Raw genomic sequence first — 26807 nt, 5'->3', positions numbered from 1 at the left:
TGTGTGTGTCCATCCATCCAAACTGAGAGGTTACCAAACTCGCACTGCAACACAACAGCATACAACATGTTGTTAATACTGACAATCTAGTAAAATGAAGTGCAGCAACTTGAAAGTGGGCAAAGTTACTGAATATCAATCACACCTTCAACACAACATTTTCAAAAATGAATGCTGGCAGCTCATTTTAACAGTATTCATGATATACTAAATACATTGAACTTGCCACAATAGATATAGTAATTGTTGTCACGATCACATTAACACCCATTGTATGTGTTATCCTTACACTTATATTCTGTAGCCTAGGTCATCACAAATGTGGAATTACTATTTCTTTTAATCTACTGTGGAAAATGATACAGTAAAAGTGTTGCATCATCCAATATATTAGTTTTAGGAATGAAACATTGACATATGCTGAATTTCAGCAATCATGATTCTGTTTTCTAAAAATGAAGTGACATTCTCTACACAGTGAGCTAGGTGAGATTCCAAGCTAAAAAGAAAAGCAACATTAAACAAAAAAGTATGACAAGTCCATAGGAAACAGATGGCATGAAACTCCACTACACTAATGGATATTTGAGCTGCTGGCAACAAACATTTTAATACCATTAAACAGGAAGCTGTCTGTTGGAGAACAGCAAAAGTAAGATGGTGGCAGGATCAATTTGGAGCTTTTGGTGAAGGAAACTTTGAAGTGAACTGGAAAGACACAGGTCTAATAACAATGCACAAGACACCAAAAGTACTACATCTCTGCTAACAAACAATAAAATTCATACATACAGACAATATTGCACAATAGTTTCTATTACAAAAACTAGTCAATAACATTTTTAAACTATCAAACAATAAAAATAACATTTAAATAATAATGAAATGCATAATACAATTTCTGCATCTTCAGTCCATATATTGAAGCAGTGAAATACCACTAACACTGAATATATTCTTCTGTTCTTAACCACATAGTCCTTTCTACGTTAAACGTACCTATGCAAATTTACCACTCCTTAATGAGGTAGGCATGTATTTTCTGTAGAGACAACCAATCAGACTACAACATTACAATGGGCTAGAGGTCACCCATGCATAAATGAGATACATAATTGTTCACAATGCTGCAACACTGAATTTGGTCCCAATTTAACATTTACATCACCCTGATATGTCACAGTGTGTCATTTCTGCCATTACATGCGGAGAATGAGAAGGTAAACACACTCTGAAGAAGACATTCTGTTTAATACAAGTCCTTGCCAAATTAATATAGAAAGCATATAGTCAAGTACATTTACTTCACTAAATACATTAAGCATTCAAAATTTGAATAGAAGCTACAAACAATTAAAGATTATTACAAAAGGAAATGAAAAGTATATCTACAGACAAGTACAAAGAACTAAGAGAACAAACCTTCCAGGTAAAAGAAAATTAAGTTTTACATATGCTACATTTTGTCAGTTTAAAGAATAAGAAGTATAGCAAATGTATAATAACATTGTGCATGCCATATCATTGCAAGTACAAACTGGGGTATTGGGAGTAACACACACACACACACACACACACACACACACACACACACAGACAGAGAGAGAGAGAGAGAGAGAGAGAGAGAGAGAGAGAGAGAGAGCGGGGGGGGGGGGGGGGAGGGAAAGGGAGGGAGGGGGTTGAGAGATGGAGTATGGAGGGGAAAGAAACAACAGGAAGGTGGGAGAATAAGAGGAGGGAAGAGTGGAGATGGTTGGAGTACTTGGGATGAGGCTAGGCCCTGTGGTGGAAATGGGAGGGTATAAGGGGTGAGCACTACACTACACTACACACTTATCAGTACAGTTGCCGATACAAGACAGTTACACAATGACACCTCACACTCACAGTGGTGTCCACTATAAGGGCCTGAGCCACATGAGTAAAATAAATCAATCGTTTACACAATGTGCTTTAATGAAATCGTAATCTGGGACATGTAACTGAAGGAAAGAAGTGTAAAGGATGATGGGAAATTTGACTGAGAGAAAGAGGGGGCTGTAATGGAGAGAGGGAAAATGGAAGGAAGGAAATGGGGAAGAAAACTGGAGCGAGGAACGTATGATTACAGGGAGGCGAAGAGAGAGGGTATGTATAGGATAGGGGGAGTTGAGTATGTCAGAGAGAGAGAGGGAGAGAGAGGGAGATGGAGGGAGTGGAGTAGGGGAGTCAGTACGGGACACAGGAAGGAAGATTAGTTTTTATTGTGCAGTCAACATAGAGGTCATTAAAGATGGAGCACAAACTCTGAATGTTTTGAAGATGGGGAAGGAAATTGGCTGCATCCTTTCAAAGGAATCATCTTAGCATTTGCCTGGAGCGATTTAGGGAATACAGAAAACCTAAATTTGGATGGCCAGATGCATATTGAGCCATTGTCCTTCCCAATGAGAGTCCATGCCCCACCTTGCTTGGTAGGAAGGGAAGGAATGAGGGATGGACTATGGGGAGAGAGGGAGGCGGGAAGGAAATGTAAAGAGATGGAAGAGGGAGGAGAAGGAGGGGGGAAGAGGAAAGAAGGAGGGAGGAAGGGGAGGGAAGGAGGAAGGAAGGGAAGGGAGGAGGGGGAGGTAGGGATTGAGTAAGCAATGTGTGATGGAGAGGGGGAGAAAAGTGTAATTAAGATGAGAAGTATGAGGTATATGTGAGAAAGGAAAGTGTCCAGGATACAAGGTCAAGTGCTTATGACATGATAGAGGACAGTGGGAAAATGTTATAATAATCTTAAACTGATGCATGCTTCTCTAACCTGGTAACTGTTTTAAAATAACAAAATTTCATGACAAATTAAAACTGTATGCCAGACCAGTACTTGAAGCTAGGCTACAGGCATTGTGACAATTATCCAAACACACAAATCAATCTGTCTACCTAAAACCTTCAATCAACCAGAACCTTTGCTCTAATTTAAATGTTACTAAAAAGATGAAATTTGTAATGAACAGCAATTTTTAATTCATTCTAAAAGAAAATAAGTGAATGTGCTCTCCCTGCAACAGTCCATACTTCACGATAGTTGAGAAGAATAGGGAAAACTAGCCTAAATGTCTTCCGTGTCAATACTTGCAACTTTGGGCAGAGGACAGCTGCTTGAGCCTCTGATTTCCATTCCCTGCATGTCGATGCAAAATGTACGATTTTTCATTAGGGATACAGACAAATCTGTTCTTTGAACACTAGTATAATGCTTCTCATGGATCTTATGATGTCTGACTAAATGTTCTTTGCGAGTAAATCTCTTATGACACACAGTACAAATGTAAGGTCGCAAGATGGTCTCCTTCATACTACTAGCTGTCACTTGCCAGTGTTCATTTTCCTGGTGTTTGATAAGGTGCTCATCTTCAGAAAAACACTGTCCACAGAAATTGCACTTGTAAGGCTGGTCTATCCTACTGTCTTCTGATTCCTTCTTAATATTTTCAGTTGAAGACCCTGCAGTCACAAAAATTTTATTAGGATGCAGTTCTGAAAAATGAGTAATGTTTCGATGCCTTGCCAAATGTTCTTTTCTTGTAAATGGTTTCGAACAGATGTCACAATTATAAGGCCTCCCACCTGTGTGAGAAAGAGTGTGTCTTGACAAATGTTCCTTTCTGTTAAAGGCTCGGCCACATAAATGGCAAGGAAATGGTTTTACATCTCCATGTAATGACAGATGTCGTTTTAGAGAACTTCGGCGAGGAAAAACTTTGCCACATATACTACAAGCAAATGTTCGGAACTCGACACCAGCTCCATTATTGTCAGTAGTGTCTCCAGATAATGCTTCTGCGAGTTTGTAACACTGGCCACACAATGAACAAGAAAATGCTGCCTTGCTGATTATGTATCGCCGATGTGTTACCATAGAATTTGAACCGTGCTTTTCAAAAACATCCCACATCTGTGGCAGTTTCTCTTTCCTTTTCTGCTGAACTTCAAAAATATCCTTATCAGTTTCAGCCTCATGCTCTGAGAATTCCAGGTTTATCTTTTCCTCATTACTGTTTGAACCCCTGAAACAACAATAATGCACATATTGACAACAATAAATAAAGAAAGAAAGAACTTTTGATAAGATTCATAAATCTAAAAATATGGTTGATATCTCTCACTCAATTGACAAAAGCATTAGCAACTAATAACAGACACTAATCTTTAAATTGCACACTTATGTAATGTGTAACAAACATGCATTATCAAGCATTTGAGAATTCCAATCAGACTGACCAAACCAAAGTACATTAACTACTCCCAGATGTGTAATGTGTTATTATGGCACCAAATCAGTCACAATGTAAGTGTAAATTCAACTGTGAAGGAAACCTAACTCGAGATCCAAACCAATAACAAAGTGGATAACACTTAAATTATGTGCTTGACTGATGGCATCTCCAAGTTTGCCCCGGTAGATGGATATTGTCAAAGCAGAATCTTTTCAGTAAAGCATGAGCTGCATCAGCTACAGCTATGAAGTTCTACAGCCACCTTCATCAGCACCAAAGTAGGGTAGCTTGACCTCTTGTTGCAGTCTGCTTGTAGTTTCTCAACTTCTGACTGCCTTGGTTATTATATTCTCCTTTCCACGCTTTTATGTGGCTTTCGAGACTATCCTTGTGTTGTACAGGCACAGGGTGAATTGACCACTGCCCAGAAACATTGAGAATCTGCATTTGCACTGGCTGATAGGCTTCAGGCTACTACCCTAAGGTGCAGCGATGCTGGAGCACCTGTAGAGAATGCTGTGATGATTCTGGTGCCCCTGTAATCCCCATGTCACCATTTTCCAGTGTGTAATATCTGACCAGTTTGTCCTCACTTGAGAGTGAGTCGTGGACAGGTGGGATTGCGTATCTCTGGGCAGAAAGTGAATGTGGGAACTGGGTGCACAAACTATGACCTTGTGCCATAGCAACAGTTATGAGGTGCTGCCCAGTGCTGATAACACATCTGAGCCAGTACAGGACACCTCGTTTGTTGGGCCAGTAGCCAATTTTCCAGCCAAGTTTACACAAGCACAGAGCACATGTACATTGGTCGTTGGGTATTCCAGTATTAGGTGGGTAATAGAGTGCCTCTGGGGAACAGAAGCTACATTGGGAAAGAAGAACAGGGTGCACTCAGTCTGCCTGGAAGTCTTGTCCAATATGTGCAGGTGGCTTTGGTCGCCTGAACCTACTGGGTGCAACCAGCTGCAAACTGTACCTCCTGTCAGCATGAATGACACTTGCAACCTGGGCTCTGAGTGTCTGTCCTTTCTTTTGGATGGCTGGTTGAATTGGTAAACACAATTTAGCCACACACATGGAAATACTGTTTGCAGCATCACATCCAATACTGATTGCAATCCTCTGGTTTCGAGCTGAGAGAATGGCCTAAACTACAGGCTCCAGCAACTGTATGACTATCTTGGATGCAAGTTTCTCATTTTCCACTACCAGGCGGAGAACTGTGCCCCTCAAATAGGTTAGGTGTGCTTTACACAAAGGAAGCAGCTACTCGAATGTGACTTGCCAACTGGGTATTTTTAGGCTGATTCTTCCACGGGGTCAATGATGAATTACCTGCCATAATCAGAGAAGGATCACTCACATTACACTTGGATGAATACTTTTGTCCTTGCTCATCAGAAAGAGAATATGATAATTGGTATTAGTAACCTGCAGGATCATCCATAGAAAGGTCCCAGAATTTGTCTTGCTTATGAGTTAATAATGCCCACACAGTATTACAAACAGAAAGTGGGCTGAGACCAGAATCGCACAGCAATGAAATATTAAATTCAGACTGCATATGTATCACAGGGGAAGGCTAGATAACTATGGTGGTGGCATATTTATTGACACAAGGAGTTAATTAATATCTACTGAGGATATTACAAATTTTGGTTGTAAAATAATCTGGGAGGAGTTAAGCATACAAGGCACTGTGGCGGAGAGCATTTAAGAAAAAAAATTTAATAAATATTGTAATTTCACTCATCAGATTATAGCATTAGAGGGGAGATTTCAACTTACCAGCTATAGAATAGGAGAGTCATGTGATTAAATCTAGTGCCAGGTACAGGAATTTGAGAGGGATTTAATTACAACTTCTTTGTGAAAAATGCTTTGAGAAGTTAGTAACAGAACCAATTTGTGTGGATAATGTCTTACATCCCCAAATATACAAAGGAATAATCCCAGTGGGATGGAAATCAGTACATGTGATGTACATGTACAAACAAAAAATAAATGTTCAAAATTTCAGAAAAATTGGACAATTTATTTAAGAGAAAGAGCTTTGCAAACTGACCAATTCACTAACATGTTGGTCCACCTCTAACCCTTATGCAAGCAGTTATTTATCTTGGTAATCATTGACAGAGTTGTTGGATGTCCTCCTGAGGGATATCATGCCAAATTCTATCGAACTGGCACATCAGATCTTCAAAATCCTGAGATGATTAGAGGGCCCTGTCCATAATGCTCCAAATTTTCTCAAATGGGGAGAAATCTGGTGACCTTTCTGGCCAAGCATGCAGACAAGCAGTAGAAATTCTCACTGTGTGCAGGCAGGAATTATCTTGCTGAATTGCAAGCCCAGGATGGCTTGCCATGAAATGCAGCAAAACGGGATGTAGAATATTGTCGATGTACAACTGTGTTGTAAGGATGTAGCAGATGACAACCAAAGAGGTTATACTATTAAAAGAAATGGCACCCCAGATCATCACCCATGGTTGTCAGGCGGCATGATGGGCGCCAGTCAGGCTGGCATTCCACCGCTGTCCAGGGACGTTTTTGACTTGGAATCTCATTGACTGGAGTAGAACTGTCTTCAGTTGTGAGCCCCTCTTCAAACTGAGTCCGGATGACCAGTGAAGACACGTCTGGAGATGGCCCTCAATTCCCAGACAGTATTCAGTACACCATACTGCCACTTAGTGAATGAATTATGAGCTTACCAAGTAACGGATCAGATTTGTAACTGGATCAGAAGACTTAGAAAAGGCAAAGCAACATAGTGTTCTCAATGGGATTAAATGATGCACAGTTAATTCTGCAAGTACCCCAAGCAAGTGTTACAAGGACAGTAACATTTATAATATATGTGAACAATCAAGTGGATAATGTCAGAAGTTCAGTGAGGCTGTTCACAAATTATGCTGTTGTCTACAGTCAGACTGCTATGCCAAAAGCCCGTAGCGAAACACAGGAAGACCTGAAGACTGTCACTCCAAGTACTGGCAGTTGACCCTTAAGGTAGATAAATGCAACATATCATGCATAAATAGTAGTAGGTGAAGAAATACAATACTTCTCAATTACACTATTGGTGACACACCACTGGAAATGGTACCAGCCATAAAACATAGGTTTCGAGTACTGTTCATCAGTCTGGGACCCATGCCAGGTGGATTAATAGAAGAGAGAGAGAGAGAAAAAATTCAACAAACAGCAACACGTTACATCACAGGATCATTTGATAAGTGCATGAATGTTACGGAGATGGTCAAAAAAACTTCAGCAGGATACACTACAGAAGAGGAATAGCATATTCTGAAGAGGTTTATTGTTGGGATTCATAGGAGGCAGACAAATATGGAAAAACCAAAAACACATCACCATGCCCAATATGGAGTAGGAAACCTGTTGGCATTCCAGTCGCCTCGGAGTGGGTAAACAAAGGTCCTCTATAGTTTTCAATGGAATCTTATATCACATTTCCTGCAAAATATTGCCAAGTTCAGGCAATGATGATGGAGGTAGATATAAATCGCACACCCTTCTCTCCAAAACAGACCACAAAGACTCAATATTATCAAGATCTAACGGCTGTGGTGGCCAGGAGAGATACAATTCATTCTCATGCTCACAAGGCCAGTCCTGGATGATGCAGGCTGTGTAAGCAGGGCCCTATCATCTTGGAACACAGCATCACCACAGGGAACAAACACTGTACCATGGGATCATCCTCATCAGATAAAATGGGCATAAAATCCTTGGCATTAATGCAAACTTCGAGAGTAACCATGGGTGCCATGATATGGCTGTCCAAATCATCACTGAACCCCTGTCACGCTTCACTCTTCAGACATAAACTCGGCCAGAAGTTGGAAATAGCATGAAACAAGACTCATCCGACCAAATGACATCCATCCATTGCTCCACTGTTCGGGTTTTATGGCTTCGGCACCACGTTTTCCTCTTACGGACATTTGCATCGCTGATGAGTGGTTTTGGAATTACAGCTCATCCTGCATTTCCCTATTTATGGAGCTTCCTTTGTGTTGTTTTGGTGGTGATAGGGTTCACAAGTGTGATATTAGTTCTGCAGTGACTTTTACAGCTTTTTGTCACAGTCCTCTTCATGACATTTTTCTTCTTTCCTTGTGCGTAGTATAAATCTTCTATATGATGCCTCAAGAAACACCAAACACTTTGGCTACCTTGGTTACAAAAACCCCACCATACCAACACCAAAAATTTACCCACATAAGAATTCACTCAGCTCAAATATAATGCACTCACTCACAACTACAGAGAACACAGTTCCGGTACTCCATGACACTTGCAATGTATTGCGGACATTGCATAGGTGCCTTTAGTGGTCAAATACAACAGTACAATCTGTATTTATGTTTAAAAAATGCATTTCTCATGGTGTTTCCAATTTTTGTCCAGCCCCTGCACATTCCAAGAACAGCTGAGCTACAGTTTACTTTCTAGCACATACCTCTTGCAAAATGAGTAACACACTAACAACAATTCTGTTATGAGTGTTTGCATGCTTATGTTTCCAATAAAAGTGTGATGATAAGAAGCTTCTCCATTCTTCGCTGTCACAATCATCATTGTCTTTCTCATTTTCACAGAACATTGTACCCTCTCTTGCATTTACTATCTTGTAATTTCATTTCATGCTCAAAACAGTACATCTGTCTGCTTGCCGAAGAACAACTTTTGTCGTAATTATAGTACAGCAAATAAACAACTTTTTCAGCCTTCAGTTGCAAGGTAATTTTACTCGTTTACCTAGGTTTCGATTCCAGTAATGGAATCTTCTTCAGAACAAAAAATGAAATTATTTTGTGAGCCAAACACTGGCCATGTCACAGATTAAAAATTAAAACAATAAAGACGCATAATCATAAGATTATGTCAGTCAAAATTAAAACCATTAGGGCGAACGTAGACGGAGCTGCGCCGGCCATAAATCAGGACCACACGTAAGCGGCTCGAAAACTTGCAGATTTCTAGTATACACATACAGGGAAGAGGGAGAATTGATGACTTTTGGAAGAGGGGTTAGCAAGAATTTGTTTGTTGAGCAGGTTGGATTGCTCTTAGAGTTCTTTTTTGAGTTAAGAAGATGACTGAACTAGATGGCGTATTTCCCCAGAATATAATTCCGTACTGGAGGATGCTGTGGAATTGTGCAAAGTAGGCAGTTTGGACAGTGCTATAACTTGCTTTGACAGAGTGTAAATACAGACTTTAACATATTTTATTTAGTGTTCAATTAATTTTGTTTATATGTGTGTGTCATTCGAACTTATTTTGAATCCATAAGCCTAAAAACTTTGTTTCCGGAGAAGATGAAACTTTGTTGGAGTTTATTGTCACACTGATGCAGCATGAGTCACCTTTTAAACAGAAATTTAGGAATGTTGCTTTTGGGTATTTATCATAAATTTATTCAGCTCAAACCATCTATTTAGCTGTTCTGTAGTATTATTAACAGCTGTTTGAAGCTGATGATGGGTATTTCCTGTAATTAGGATGATTGTGTCATCTGCTAAAAAAAGTGTTTGTTTGTGACTCAATGTTCAGGTCTAGATCATTCATATATATAGGAGAAAGAGGATTGATCCAAAAATGGATCCCTGAGGGACTCCTTTATTTATAACTTCTGCATCTGAGAAGCATGTCCTGGTGTTTTCCTTTAGTTCATGTTTTATTTGTAGTTTTTGTATCCAGTTCGTCAAGTACGAAGTGAACCATTTTATTGCAGTGCCTCTACCATGTCATATACTTGGAGCTTTCCCAATAGTTTGTTGTGGTCCAGTATGTCAAAGGCTTTACTTAAGTCTAAAAATATGCCAGTGGCTCTTTGTTTTTTTGTCTATTGCTTTCAGAGCATTTTCTATAAAATCATAGATTGCACTGGTTGTTGACTTATTTTTCCTGAACCCATGATGAGAATCAGTGAGAATTTTGTATTATATATTACTTTTTCTATGATTTTACTAAAGCCTGATAATGATGAAACTGGTCTATAGTTTTCTATATTTGTTTGGTCTCCTTTCTTATGGACAGGGACTACTTTAGCAATTTTTAAACTGTCTGGAAATGTGCCTGTCAAAAAAGATGAATTTACTATAGCTGCAAGAGGAAGTGAAATGTTTTTAGTACATTGCTTTATGATGTAATCAATCCCTGATGACATTTTCCTATGAGCTGATGCAGCACTGATGATTTTATCTGGGGTTGTCCCATCAATGTAGATTGAAGAGGAACAAGGGTGCACTTTGTTTTTCTGTTTCTTTCTAGTATCTGTTTTGCCACTGACTATTAAATTATTTATGAACTCTGCAAAGTCACATTTAAAAAGATCTGTGATGTGTTGGGGGTCAGTTATACTCTTGTTCTCATGGTTACAAGTGATATTTTCCATTTTATGGGACACTTTATTTGCTTCCTTCTTTATTACTTTCCATACTGCTTGGCTTTTATTTGCTGGTTCTGTTATGAACTTATCATTGGCCATTTTTTTGCCTGTCGTATCACTCTTCTGTAGATTAGAATGTATTCCTGTATGTAACTGTTTAGAAGAGGGGATATGTTATTGTCTTTCCTGTATATGAGTCATTCTCTTTTCCTCGCACTTGATATTTTGATCTGTGTTGTTATCCACAGCTTTGCTTTTTTTAGCTGTGTCTCTTATGTCTTGTGTTTTGAGAGGGAAAGCAATTTCAAAGTAATCAATGAAGATGCTAGACAATTTCTCAAACTTTTTGTTGGTGTCATCTATTTGCAAAAATTCTTCCCACCTATCTTCAGATAACAGGGAGTTGAATACACACTGATGGAAACATAAAACTCTGGCAAAACTTGTTTGCCTTACTGCTATAATATAATAAATGTAAAGCAAACAGGTTATTTTCGTCTTTCCATCTAGCAGACGGCATGCTAATCTGGCTTAACAACAAGTCAAGGGCATCTTTTTTTTTCTTTTTTTTTTAAATAGCGGGATCCTATAGTCTTCAAAATTTGTTTGTCCTCCTTCACTTTAATCCTTCTGATGCAGTTTCTGTTGCTGCCTGTACTTGACCTTGTCTCATAACAATTTTGCACGAAGTCTAGCGACCTGCATACCGTATTCTGATACTCCGCACGCTTTTTCTAGATACGAGTAACTGCACTTAATTTTACCACGTCATCGTCAAAAGAGGTCTGTGTTGAAGAATCAGACGAATCTGGCACTGATATATGGAGAGTTGAACTGGCTGCTTCTGAGCCATAGGAGTGTTTTACAGCTTTAGACGGATTGTCGAACCTTTGTGGCAATTTCCTCTACATCGTCAGTTGCGGTGGCTTATTTGAAATGTCAAACAATGTGGTTATCCGCATTCCACACGAGTTTATTGTCTGCATTCGTGAACTGGTTTCGTTCGACGTGTAGCGGACAAAACTTAATTTTATTATAAAGGTAAACAGGGTATTTTTTCATAAGATCTTCTCGTCTGCTATTCATTACCCATTTTATGCCCCTAAAACGAAACATTAATAATCAATATAGATGTAGTTTGCAAGTGAATCCTGACGATACAGTTTCGTAACATAATGGTATATACCACTCAGGGTCCTCAGGAAACATAAAAAAAGATGTGATGTCTTTTTTTTTGTTTTTGCTGCAATTTATTGGGCTACGCTGCGCTCCCATTTGTAAAAGCCATTGTACAAACCAAATTAAACAACTACTAATCGCTTTCGATTTCACGATCACTTCAAACTTAACAGAGAACTTGCCGCTTGGGGCGCAGCTCGCGCAGTAGGCAACAAAATCGAGGCGAAGTGTCACGACTGTTACGTTAGACTGTGGTATCTACATAGCATTAAGAGATCTTACGTACGTCGTAAACAAAACATAACGTCAGAAGGTACTCAAACAGCATCGGAATTTCGTAAACCAGACTAAAATACATAATTCGGCTGAAAGTGCACATTCGTACGTCCAGATTCACGAAGAAGTGAGCCCCAACTGGACATTTAACTTTTCATTGTGGTTTTCGGGCTGCAAATTTTCTTCGAGTACCAGTACTGGAGTATGTTTGGTTCTTTATGGCATAACGCCATACGTGCCAGGAGATAAAAACGGGTACTTGTAATTCAGCAAACAGTTGACACTGGCCAATACTGCGGAATGAATCACTTCGTTGCAAATAAGCTGACTGCCTCTGCGGAAACGATTAATAAAAGCCAAGTTTCTTTAGCAAATCGACAAAAACAAGTTCTGTGTTCTGCAAGGCAATGAATGCTTGACTTCCAAAAACCTGAAAATAAAATCAGGAAACTAAAACTAATAACATATTTTAGCTTTCCATAAGTATCTAAATGTATTTTGATTCACTTGCTATCTCACTGCCACAGAAATCCGTTTTCATTTGGCGTGAGAGTTGTAAACGAAGAAGAAACAGCAAAATCACTAAACCTAAACACGGGTCCCGTAGATACTATCGCCACAGTCTAACATAACAGGGACTTGTAGTCCGGGGTGATATGTTACAATACCGGTTTGTTGCGGTCTAACTGTGTTGGTGAGGCAGTAAATTTCCTCAGGGCAGTGACTGCGTCACTGCAATTCACTTTGGAGGTGTGGCGGTGGGACTTGTAGTCCCGTACCACCCTCTGACGGCGATAGTACTACATCAGTCAGGCAGAAAATTTTGCCTAACATGGGCAGGTGAAGGTGTGGCGGTGGGACTTGTAGTCCCGTACCGTGAGTGTGTCTGACGTAACATAACAGTCGCGACACTTAGCCTTTATTTTGTTGCTACAGCGCCAGCAGCGCCCCAAGCGGCCGGTAGGTTGAACTGTGAGTTCGGCGCGATCGTGAAAGCGAATAGTGATTGTTTATTTTGATTTATACAATGGATTTTACTATTGGGAGCGTTTGTAGCGCAATAAATTACAGCAACAACAGGAAGAAGACAGCACAGCTGTCTTTTTTTTAGGTTTCCTAAGGATCCTGGGAGGTATATACCATCATGTTACTGAACTGTACCGTCAGGATTCACATGCAAACTATATGTGTATAAATGATGAATGTTTCGTTTTAGGAGCAGAAAATGGCTAGTTAATAGCAGACGAGAAGACCTTATGAAGAAAGACCCAGTTTACCTGTATAATAGTATTAGCTTTTGTTCGCTACATTTCGAACAAAACCGGTTCATGAGCGCAGACAATAACAAACTCGTTTGGAATGCAGTACCCACACTGTTTGACATTCCAAATAAACCCCCTCAACCGACGATGAAGAAGAAACTGCCACAAAGATTCGACAGTCAATCTAAAGCTGTAAAACAGTCCTGTGACACAGAAGCAGCCAGTTCGACTCTCCATGTATCAGTGCCAGATTCGTGTGAATCATCAACACAGACCTGCTTTGACGATGAAGTGGTTAAATTAAGTGCAGCTGTTCGTGTCTTACAAAAGCGTGTGAAGTGTCAGAATGTGCAGATGCGAAACTATTACGGGACAAGGAAAGTGCCTACAGACAGATTGTTTGAAAATTATTAAAATATTTGGTTTTTCGTGAAATGTAATGTAATCAGCTCATTATAATGTTTTCAGCATATGTCTCCCAGTATTTGGCAGCTGCTTGTCCCACTTAGAATAATATAAAGATGAAGGTCGTACTTGTGGCAACAGGCAGCAATGACAAACACAGTAAGCCTACAGAAAGATAAACGAGCTGTCGATCGCTTTTGCTTGTAGAGGTACGTGTCTGTGCTTCTTACATGTGAATCTGTGTGTTTATATTCTTTTGATATCAACGTGGTAAGCTGCAATTCTGTCCAATGTCACAAGTGTTTCTTCACGAATGTGTTGTAGCTTGCCACTCTATTCATGGTTTTTGTCCATACTTGCGCATATTTTAGAATGATTGTTAGAAACGTATATGCCTTCTGATACTACACGAACTCTTGGAGGCTAGAAAATAACTCGAATAAATCGGAAATTACGTAGGAAATGGATGCAAACAAACATTATGCTTATGACGCGTCTGACGTTCACCTTACCCGCCGCTTGGAGCGCTAGTGTCGCTCCATCTGTCAAACGGCAACAACTTTTACAGCAGTGAGTGTCGCGACTGTTATGTTAGACTGTGCTATCGCCCTCTCCACTGCAACTTCGACTGCTCTGCGCATGCGCTACAAGCTTGGCTGCTTGTTGCTACTGCTGATCCAGCTACAGTAAGAGCCGTACGCCCACGTAGCCGTAAGCGGAAGCAGGTACATACGCGACTCAACTGCTCAAACGAACCTAATGTAAACAGTTGTGACGTAACAGTCAATGGAATCACTTTGTTGTTATAAAGTATTGAATAGTCTTCGTCCTAAGCGCTTTCACACATTTTGGTGTTGGCAGACGCTTGTGTGTGCTTTGGTTTTCTTTCCCTCGTTTATGTTTCATTGTTGCAGTAGCTAGCTAAAGCAAAATTCTTCGTTAGAGAATCAGTTCTTACCAGTTAAAATTACAAAACTTTAACTGAAAACTAACATAATCAAAAATTCCAAAGTTTTTCCCTGTTTTCTCCTGGATGAAAAAATTCCCGTGTTTTTCCCAGATTTCACGTTTGTCCCGGTGCATATACACCCTGTTGCAATATGTGAACTCCAGCCCTTGTCTTCCTGTATTGTCCATCTGCATCTTTTCCTGCCTGCTTCTGTAATGCACACATTTCGCCTGTGCCGGATAACATCACATGGTCGCGCACAACTTTCGTGACGTCCGGCAGTACCGGACGCAGCCATTACAACTGCACTGCAGACTGTTCTATGGAACACTCATCCACTGGATCTCAGTTATAACACCTCCCAGCTATCAACCACAACATTTAACATCCGAATCCACCCATCCCTCCTCACACATGGTTCTAGTCATTACTTTCGTCTTTCCTTCTTTTTTCCCCACATGTAACCATAAGTTATGCGCGATCTAAATATGATCATGCTACAAAACCATCCTATTGTTCCCGGCATAATTTCTTCCACACTTTCCACTAAACGAACTGAATGGGGCTTAATTTCCTGTTCTCCTTATAACCACCTAACATTTTCACTCGCCCATTCCCTGTTTCTTATCATCATCCCTACCCTAAGGGGCCCTGGCTCCACCTTTCTGCACCAGAACAGAAAATTATCCCTTTCCCTGGCAAAAAACTAGTCCCATGTGCTGTTCTTTAAATGCTGTCTAAACCATGTAATCCCCCCCTCCCCCACCCTGATCGACATGACCACAAAAATCCCCTTCCCTGGATTCCACCCCTCCTTTCACAACAGGCTACACCTTTCTAGATTCCAGCAGTCCTTATCCCTCATGGACCTGGTACTGCAAAAACACCTCTCCATGGCACAGACATCCCTGACTCACCTCTACTCTCTACATAAGATACTGTTACTGTGCAATCTTCATTACATACACAACAATCTGAAATAGAAACCTTTTCACTCCAAAACATGCATGTGCACTCCAGACACCACTGCCACTAACTGTCCAACCTGTTGACATCCTACTTTCACCTTTGGGTACCATTACCCGTCAACATCTATTCTCCTCACAATGAACCCCCACGCCAACTCCTCATGGCACACAGAAATTTTTCAATCCTATCAAAAGGCCTAACTTTCTGCCCAGCCATGTTGGACTTGTCAAGGACCTACTCTCCTTCTCCTGATCCTTACACTGGAAACATTTTTTTGCCACCAATCCCACCAACCACAGCCAACCTAATCCCATTATTGAACCTTGTCCAGTTCATACCACCATCCAACTGTGACCCTTCCCCCTCCAACCAACTAGTCAGTTTCCAGGAATTCATTACCTCCAACTTGGCCTTACCATCGTTGCCCAGGTCCCTTCCTAAGAACACTATCCTTTCAACAGAAGAAAGCGACAGCATACACAACCTGAAAACAGATCCAGACCTACTCATCCTCCGACTCCTACTCGTCGCTGCTGATGTCACTTCTTCATACACCAACATCCTTCATGCCCATCGCTTTGCCAATATTGAACACTACCTCTCCCAATTTCCATCAGACACCAAACCCATCACCCCATTCCTCATAACCTTACAAACTATATCCTCACCCACAACTACATTTTCTTTGAAGGGAAGGTATGCAAACAAATCCATGACACAGCCATGGGCAACTGCATGCCATCCTCCTATGCCAACCTGTTTGTGGGCCATCTAGAGGAAACCTTCCTAGCCTGCAAAAATTCCTAAACCCTAGTCTGGTTTATGTTCATTGATGATACCTTCATGAGCCAGACTCGGGGCAAGCACACAATATCCACAGTTCTTCACATCCCCAACACTTTTCCTTCAATCTGCTTCATTCTTCCATCCACTTCACCTGGTCCTCCTCTACCCATTGTGCCACCTTCTTGGGCATTGACCTCCACTCCTAGTTGATGGCTCAATTCAGACCTCTGTGCACATTAAACCCACTAACCACCAACAGCACCTGCATTTCGACTGCTGCCACCCCTTCCACATGAATAAATCCTTCCCACAAGGCCTAGTCACCCATGGACGATATATCTGCACTGAGTAGAACTCTCTCGCACAGTATGCTGAAGGCCTCTCAAAGATATTCACAAGCAGGTAATACATTGCAAAACCTAGTGCACAATCACCCTGGACTGTAACAGATGAACCCTATGCTTCACCAAAACTTTTATCATCTCACGTCCTGCTCTGAAATGAGGGACATCATACCCAAGATCCTTCCCACTCTTTCTAAAGTAGTGTTCCATTGCCCACCCAACCTACACAACGTCCTAGTCTATCCCTCAGCAACTCCAAACCCCAACCCCTTGCACAGAGATCATATCCTTGTGGCTGACCAAGGTGAAAGATCTGCCCATTCCACCTACCCAGTACCTCCAAACTCCAGTCCTGTCACAGGCTTATCCTACCTCATCAGAGGTCAGACCACATGCTTTCACAAGGAGCCATGTCATATGCCAACTCTGCTATAAATACTGCACAGCCTTTTATGTTGGTATGACAACCAACCAGCTGTCCACCACGATGAATGGCTACCGCCAAACTGTTGTCATAAACAAAGCTGACCACCCGGTGTCACAACATGCAGCTGAAGCAACATGCTCAATTTCAACAGCTGCTTCACAGCATCTGGATCCTTCCCTCCCCCACCAGCTTCTCTGAGCCATGCAGGTGGGAGTTACCCTTAAAACACATCCTTCACTCCCAAAATGTCCTGGCCTCGATCTCGGGTACCCACTGTCCCCACACCCTTGACCGAACAGTTTCCCCTTCCTCCGTCCTCTTACCCCCTCCCAATTCACGTCCCCACATAGCCTTCAGCATGTGCTTCTTCCCACTGGCTGCTACAACTATACTTCCGCAGTGTTAGCCACCCACCCCCAGTCTCCTTCCTGTGTGTGTGTGTGTGTGTGTGTGTGTGTGTGTGTGTGTGTGTGTGTGTGTGTGTCCACTCTAGCTCATCAAAGGATAACTCTGAAGGCTTGCAAGTTTTCCTTCTTCTATTTATTTTATTTATTGTTTATTTAGCCTGACTAGATTATGGCCTTAAGATCCTCTCTTCTCACCTAGCAAGGATTTTAACATTTACTAACTGACAATAAAAGGTGTCCAAATGCTTCAAAAAACCATTTTTTTCTGTAACTGTGTGATAACTCCCTCTGGCACTCGGTGCCTCAAATGTACAGTATTCAGCTACTGCCACATGAAATACAACAACAACAACAACACTGTAAACATTAAAATGTAGTTACGGTGCTATCTAAATAAAGGGGCATGTGCTTGCTTACTTGCAATGTTTGTCCTTCGCTAGTTCAAATGTTTCCTCCTTTACTAACACATAATCTCCAATGCGAGGCTCTTTAATGTTGAACGTAGGCTCAACAGGTGATTCAGCTCGTGCACACAGTTCTTGCATTACATCATTTGGCTCAACTGGCACACACAGTTGATCTTCATTGTCCTTATCTGTAATGAGAAAAGTGAGTGCATAAATGTGATATGTGGAAAACTATTGAGAAGTAAACAGATTTCAAAGCAAAAAATCGCCGAGATAACTATTTTATCAGGCTACATAGCTATTACTATTGCCACATGGAGTCAAAGCAATCACTGCAAATAATCCTACTGTTTCCACCAACCACATGCCCTGGGTCTACTGAAAAATTCAATCAGAATGGCAATGGCAAACATTGATCAGGCACTGCTGGCCTCCTGCCATGGTGGACTACGGATCAAGCTCATAGTCATGCAGCTGTTCAGCTGTCATCAATCATGTGGGCACACTCCAAGCTGCCTGCCTCTACTTGTGTGGGCAGATGCTGCTGTTGTGAGTCATCTTATCCATGCTGAATCCACAGTGTGATTCTGCGCACCTCAGCACACCCCGTCCTGTGCAGCTAGGCAGCCGATTCTGAGACTGACAGACAACTCATCTTCCTGCAGGTGCAAGGCTTGTACATGGCTGTAGTTTGCATTTTGGGCCACCACCCACTGTTGTGGTCAGCATCCTTGCCAAGTCACTGCCATCATCATTCCATCAATTGTGCACCACTGCTGATGGCCACTTCTGTTTGCAGGCCCTCTACACCTTACATATCCTGGGATTGTTGGCTTCTCCGAGCACTGTCTCAACTGTTATAGTTTGCTAAGCAATAAATGAATGTTTTAACAATGATGTTCCATGATGATACGTTGGAAAAATACCAGGCATTCAGTCACCACTCCAATGGCACCCTGCCCAAAGCGGTGAACTACTGGCTTCCTCATTTCTGCCTACCCAGTTCAACCACTCACCAGAGAGGCTTGCCACCCCAGCCACTACGCATTATAGGTTGCCCTGCATATCGTGTTCCTCTTCTCTGTGGGGAAAAATACGTACGGTCCTGGGCAGATAAGTCATTCAACCTTTTTTTTGACAAGTCAAGAAGACAACAGAAACAGAGACACTAAGTTCAATAAGGCAGTCATGGTTAATGGATTCCTTGAATTTGTAACATTCCTTGTGATCGTGACAGCAGTTGTACTGCCCAAAAAGAGCACTGTTGCCTAATTGAATTAATGCAAATTTGTGGTTGGAGAGTAGTCTCACAGACAAGCATGGAACTGTCTCTTGTTCCATGGCTCAACCTACTGAGATTCCTTCATAAAGGAAGTTACTAAGATAGGAATATACATCAAATAAAACTATGGTAGTTTCCATATTCTTAGCAGTGCATAGCAGCAGATATTCACTGCTACAACTATGTACCTCAAGTTACCTAATTTTCAAAGAGATTCATAATTCATGGTGTTCTTAGCATCCCTCCATTACAAACATCAACACAATCTGTGGTACATTAAGGTAGGTAAAGTTTTAACAATGATGTTCCATGATGATACGTTGGAAAAATACCAGGCATTCAGTCACCACTCCAATGGCACCCTGCCCAAAGCGGTGAACTACTGGCTTCCTCATTTCTGCCTACCCAGTTCAACCACTCACCAGAGAGGCTTGCCACCCCAGCCACTACGCATTATAGGTTGCCCTGCATATCGTGTTCCTCTTCTCTGTGGGGAAAAATACGTACGGTCCTGGGCAGATAAGTCATTCAACCTTTTTTTTGACAAGTCAAGAAGACAACAGAAACAGAGACACTAAGTTCAATAAGGCAGTCATGGTTAATGGATTCCTTGAATTTGTAACATTCCTTGTGATCGTGACAGCAGTTGTACTGCCCAAAAAGAGCACTGTTGCCTAATTGAATTAATGCAAATTTGTGGGTGGAGAGTAGTCTCACAGACAAGCATAGAACTGTCTCTTGTTCCATGGCTCAACCTACTGAGATTCCTTCATAAAGGAAGTTACTAAGATAGGAATATACAACATCAAATAAAACCATGGTAGCTTCCATATTCTTAGCAGTGCATAGCAGCAGATATTCACTGCTACAACTATGTACCTCAAGTTACCTAATTTTCAAAGAGATTCATAATTCATGGTGTTCTTAGCATCCCTCCATTACAAACATCAACACAATCTGTGGTACATAAAGGTAGGTAAAGTTTCACATTCTGGGCCCCAACAGGTCAATCAGACCTGACCAATAGCCAGGTCATCCTCTGTCAATGGTGTCAACGAATGCAGTGCTGAGGGCCATGTGGTCAGCACATCACACTCCTAGTCATCGTCAAGTTTTCTGACCTTGGAACCGCTACTTATTAGTCAAATAGCTCCTCAGTTGGCCACAAGAGGTTGAATGCACCCTGTACTACTCCCCCACCAAGGAAAATTTCCTGACAGTACTGGGAGTCGAACTCAGGTCCTCTGCATGGTAGTCAGCTGTGCTAACCACTATCTATGAAGGTGAACATAATCTGCAGCAGCATGTGCAAATTCCTTGATTTTTGCACATCATCAGCATAATGCTTCTGGCCAACTATTAGGTATAAAAGGCCAACACAGCATCCATTAGCCAGACAGTTACCGACAACAATCATGGATGAAAGTCACTGACGGCTTGAGTGCTCATTCATGCTTCAGGCAGAACAAAACCATGAAAATTTTATCCATTCAGTAAAGTTATATACAGAGTAACCTAGAAAGCTAGATAATTTAAATGTGAGATGATCTTGCTGAATCACCTGTGTGAGACGTAGTGTGCCAACCATCCTAAACTGAGGTGTGTAAAATTGTACACCACTCAAGTGCAGCTTTCATGGAAATAGTGATAGCATATTAAATGGACTGTAAATACCATATTTTTCTTTCTTTACTTCTACATCTACATTTATACTCCGCAAGCCACCCAACGGTGTGTGGCGGAGGGCACTTTACGTGCCACTGTCATTACCTCCCTTTCCTGTTCCAGTCGCGTATGGTTCGCGGGAAGAACGACTGTCTGAAAGCCTCCGTGCGTGCTCTAATCTCTCTAATTTTACATTCGTGATCTCCTCAGGAGGTATAAGTAGGGGGAAGCAATATATTCGATACCTCATCCAGAAACGCACCCTCTCGAAACCTGGCGAGCAAGCTACACCGCGATGCAGAGCGCCTCTCTTGCAGAGTCTGCCACTTGAGTTTGTTAAACATCTCCGTAACACTATCACGGTTACCAAATAACCCTGTGACGAAACGCGCCGCTCTTCTTTGGATCTTCTCTATCTCCTCCGTCAACCCGATCTGGTATGGATCCCACACTGATGAGCAATACTCAAGTATAGGTCGAACGAGTGTTTTGTAAGCCACCTCCTTTGTTGATGGACTACATTTTCTAAGGACTCTCCCATCCACAAGGTGCAAATAAGTTTGATTTGGACAGATAGGCACCCCATTTTACCTACACAAGAAACAAAGGCTGGCATCCACAAATTAGGATCAGAAATGGTAGTCAACACTATTGATGACAACCTTAAGAGGTATGGCAAATAACAATCAACTTTAAAGGGACCATTTGTGGCTATTCTTTTTATGTTTAGAAAGGTCAGCAACAGATGTGCAAGCACCCCAGAAGGCCCATTTTTTCAGGCATTCTGAGGATGTTAGGTCCTCATCAGTACTCTGTGTTGGAGGGGGGAAAAACATGTCACGAGCATACAAATGTCCATTTTGCAGCCATATTTATCATCAAAAATTAAATGATGTCTCCCAAATGGACAATGACTACAAATGCTCTACATTCCTCCATTGTGCACAATACACTAGCTTACAGAAAACATAAATATACTATATATGTACCTTTAGTAACAAGTCTACCAAAAGCTAACATTTGCTACAAGCTGTTGACTAAAATATGAAAAGAGATGTATTCACCAAAAAACTGCACAAGTTAAAAATCTGAGCTGTAATGTTAGGCTTTTTCTCTCTCTGAAAAACCTATTCATATTTTTGAAACAGTCACATTCGATTAACAGTCAGTATGGTATTAGATTCTTGTTTCTGTGCCTAACTATTGCTTAAAGTTTATTTCTCTATGTCAAATGGCTGTCTTGTACTCAGATCAGTGTTAACTGCACGCTCAATAGAACATTTGTGTGACATTTTTTTAACAATCTGAAACCAGGTAGTTTGCAGATTATTTAAAAAACTTAAATGCAATACTTATAGGGGCACATGTTGCCAATAGTAACTAAAATAATTTAGTAATAACAAAAATTAATTCTCTTATACAATACATTCTCCAAGTTTCTAAATAAAAATTATTTTAGAAGGATATAACGAGTAGGCACAAACTTATCACCAACTATTCTATCTATCAAGCAATTTACATAACTGGGTGAGTGATCAACAAACTTTTTCTACAGGATAATCCACTTCTTTTGGAAACCAGGGTTAGATTTGAAACACACAAATAATTTTTTTTCTAGTAGAGTAACTGTGGATATTATCACTTGTTTCAGAATATAACAGATGACGAAGAACAAACTTCATAAGAGTATACATGTACTGTGAAATTGTTGTCAGACTGGTCAGCTCTTTAAATTGGAAACTATCATATGAATGAGTGAACGCTACATGATAAGAGTAATCTGAAACAATGTCCTTTATAGATACTGTTTGTTAACATTCATCCCCTAAACTGTTGTTGTTGTGTAGTTAAAGAGAATCTGAAGAAATGTGAGTATTTATCAATATTTCAAGACTGATACAACAAAAAATCCACTTCAGTTTCTGGTAATTTCCATTTACTGCACAACTTGTTTTGAAGCCCAAAGCTTCATCTTGAGGTACCACCAACTGTGAACAAGAGGAGCAGCTGTGAGTTTAAAAATATAATAAAAACAGTCTAGACCACATACAATATTTTATTTTAGAAAATGATGACCGGTTTTGACCAATACCTGATCATCTTCAGACCATTACATATTTCTTGCTGACTGCTGAAGCTCGTGGCAAGGAGCACTAATGGCTCCTGGCTGGTGTTAAGAACAACTGCCACCTGAAGTTGCTCTTCACACCAGCCAAGAGCAGTCAGTGCTTCATGCCACCAGCTGCAGGAGTCAGCAAGGAGTATGTACTGGTCTGAAGATGATCAGGTATTGCTTGAAACTGGTTACCGTTTTTAAAATAAAATATTTTACATGGTCTAGACTGTTTATATTATATTTTTTGTAGTATTTTATGACTACAGATATTTCCTAAAACCATGTTTCAAAAACTTATAAACAGGAGTGTTCAGCACAAAATGTCTAAAAGTCAGTGTATCAGAGGGCATCAGAATAAAAAGATAAAAATACAACTAAAACAGGGTGTATGAACAGTATAAAAATATATATCTAAAAATTGAGCAGTAAGACAATGACAGGTGATGTGTGGTAGGAGGATGATGCCAACCATTAAGATCAGTAACCGCGCATACACTCATCTTAAAAAAAGTGTCAATATAAAAAGTTTTGTCACAATTACAGCAATATATGCAACAGGAATAGCAATGTACATGTATAAGACAGCATGACGTCCCCACACAGCACCAGACATAATAAAAATTAGCAAGAAGCAAAAAGGGATTTAAACTATGACTAAAGAAAGTGAGTAAAGAAACTGTGCCTACGTATAGTGGATAAGAACACTATAATTAGGGAAAGATGAAAATGCTCTTAACACAAGAGGTACTGATAGTATACAAAAATATATCTAAAAATTAAGCAATGAAATGACAACAGGTGAAGAGTGGCACACGAATGATGGCAATCTCCACCACTATCCTAAAAGACATATCCTTGACATCCTTCACGAAATACAAAATTTTGCACTATCTGAACCAGAACCCTGTGTTTAGGGTAAATGGACAAACTATGCTTAAACCCAAGTTTATTCCCAATAACTATGAATTTCTTACGCACTAAGTCTTTCAAGCTTCCATTCTTTAGTACCTGAAAAATTGTTTTAACACTGATACTCTCATGTATTTAATATACCTTATGTTATTTCATTTTAATGACTTCGTCATTACACTGAACATCCTGTAACTGAATTTTAGCATTCTTATCAAATACACGTAGGTTTAGTTTCTTCACTCAGCTTCACTTGTTCTAGTTTATAGGCCATTTTACTTATCACTTATTTTTATTACATCTAGTGCTGTGTGGATGCACCGTTCTGTTTCATATATTTATTCCTGCCATGTATATCAGTTTAATTCTGACTAAGCTTATTATAGTAAGACTGTTTTGGCTCTTGAAGCCAATACTGGTTCCAGTTCATCATTGGCAGTTCGGTACAGCAACTGGTTATGATATTTCCTTGAATAAAAGCAGCCTCAGTTGCAAAATTGTTTTTATTCATACCAATTATGCATTTTGGCCTTGTGAAATATCATCAGATTATCTGAAGAACATAAAACAGAAATTTTTTAACGTAACAAACAGTAACATAATGCAGCATGATTCTTAACTGTGCAGCCACACAAAGAGTGATAATAGCATATCTCTAAACTCACATAAAAATGTAGAAGTAGTCTCATACATGATTTGCAACAACAGGGCATAAAATAAGAATAGAAATCATCCTGGATAAGGCATCAGCTGGTCAAAAGTCTTATCAGACTGAAGAGAGTCTAAATGGAAATCAAACTAAATTAATTAAATTACTGGGAGGCAATAAAGGATGTAAAACAAATAAAATATGTGAACAGTTAGATACCTTACTTGTGCTAAGACAAGATCAGAACATTGTGCAGAGTGTAAACACACATACAACACGTACGCTAGAAGCTTAAAGTGTTCCTGTGAAACACGTCTGCTAAGCACTACAGCAAAAGCTACTATGAGGTATACAATAAGAGGCACAGTACCTGTACCACCTGTGTGGCCTAGATGACACAAGCATCAACCACAGCTGAATAAGCCATATGCATTACTTAATGGGCACCAAAATTTCAATTTTAATTAAAGTGTATGTGACTATGTTCACAAGGGGCAGAGACAACTTACATTATGGAAGGTTATGAAATTTAACTGATAACATCTGGGGCTAACAAAACACAAAGTGCGGGATAAAACATTGCTGTTTACAAAATTGCTGAGAAGGAAAACTTGTGCGTAAAAAGGTCTTAAATTGTAGCTTAGGCCATCACAAACCAAGTGGAGTAAGTAATACTGCTATCAGAGGGTTACGATGTTACTACAATAAAATATATAAAAGCATCTAATAAATAACCAATTAACTGGTGACAACTAAAGATCACAGAAAAATAATATACGGGAAAAACATTGCCACTCACAAAAATGCTTAAGATGAAGTGTTTAAAATTGCATAACAGGATCTTAAAACATAACTTAACCCATAGAGTGAATGATGGAACTGTCGGAGGATTTATGAAGGCAACATAATTAAATACATAAAAGAATCTTTAAGCAACCAGGAGTACATGAGATGGGGAAAAAAAGAAAAAAAAACACAGCTTACTAATAAATATCCTCTGTGGATGTACATTTATTAAAAAATACTATAACCAAAACATGCAAGTAGCAGAAGCAAGAATAATAAAGTATGTTAGTCTAATAAATATCCTCTGTGGATGTACATTTATTAAAAAATACTATAACCAAAACATGCAAGTAGCAGAAGCAAGAATAATAAAGTATGTTAGTCTAACCTAAAAGCAAAAAATATTATGGGAGATACATTATTGTTGGCATCATTCAGTTTTACATTTTCCACAAACCCACCACTAGTGATGCAGTCATACATGCTTTCTCCTGTCACCTTTACCGCAGTAAGATTAGCTTCTTGAAATCCATGCTACACTGCATCAGCGACCTTCTGTTAAGCCATTTATCCAAAGACAAAGAGTTAGCTAATCTAAAACATATTCCGATCAGCAATGGGTATAGCTCAACGATAGTCGATGATTTGTATAAACAAAAGACACCACCAAATGAGTCCAGAATCCCACTAATCTTGGCAAACTAAAAGTGAAGACCCCATTTGTAGCGAATCTATCATGTGGCTTTGCTAAGCTATTTAAGGAGCAAAATATGGAAGTTGTTTTCTCATCAACTAATAAAGTGCAAAATTATTACACCCACAATGAACACAACACAAAGACGAATATGCAAGTTCTGGTGCTTACAGGATCGACTGCAAAGACTGTGATGCATCAAATGGGGACTGACTGATAGAAAGCTTATAATCAGATTTAATGAGCATTTACTTACTAAGAGAGGACAACTAAAGCATCATTCTGCCTTTGCTGAGCACCTGAAATCAAGTGGCCATCAGCCTCCAACTTGAATAACATAAGTGTGCTGCATACAGCTCACAAAGGGAAGAAGATGAATTGGCTCCAAGAGATGGGGATTATAAAACACCTAGATGATAGTCATGACGGTTTTTGAACTATCAAAACCCCAGAAGCACGTTATTGCCTACTCCCACCATTTCCAACAAAAAGTCACCACCTCCCCCACTCCTCCTGCCACCCATACCCCAGTCCCTGCCCTCCACACCTATGTCCTGTCAACCCCAGACCCTAAGTTCCTTGATGCCCGTACCCTCACCATGGAGATATGAAGGTGTCTAC

The 26807-nt window shown here is 40.2% G+C and overlaps 1 protein-coding gene across 2 annotated transcripts in view; it reads right to left on the bottom strand.

The window, feature by feature from the left end:
- Positions 1–1649: 1649 nt before the first annotated feature.
- Positions 1650–26807, bottom strand: part of LOC126184885 (zinc finger protein 184-like) — an 84774-nt gene continuing 59616 nt past the window's right edge. For both annotated transcript variants that reach the window (XM_049927511.1, XM_049927512.1), the window contains exons 4-5: positions 18096–18273; positions 1650–4037 (exon numbers count right to left, since the gene is read on the bottom strand). In XM_049927511.1, the coding sequence (XP_049783468.1) occupies positions 3080–4037; positions 18096–18273 (1136 nt within the window). In that variant the 3' untranslated portion in view covers positions 1650–3079. The remainder of the gene's footprint in view (positions 4038–18095; positions 18274–26807) is intronic.

This window comes from Schistocerca cancellata, chromosome 4, assembly GCF_023864275.1.
Source record: "Schistocerca cancellata isolate TAMUIC-IGC-003103 chromosome 4, iqSchCanc2.1, whole genome shotgun sequence".
NCBI classification, from domain to species: domain Eukaryota; kingdom Metazoa; phylum Arthropoda; class Insecta; order Orthoptera; family Acrididae; genus Schistocerca; species Schistocerca cancellata.
The sequence above is the reverse complement of the archived record's forward strand: the minus strand, read 5'-3'. Positions and strand labels throughout refer to the sequence as shown.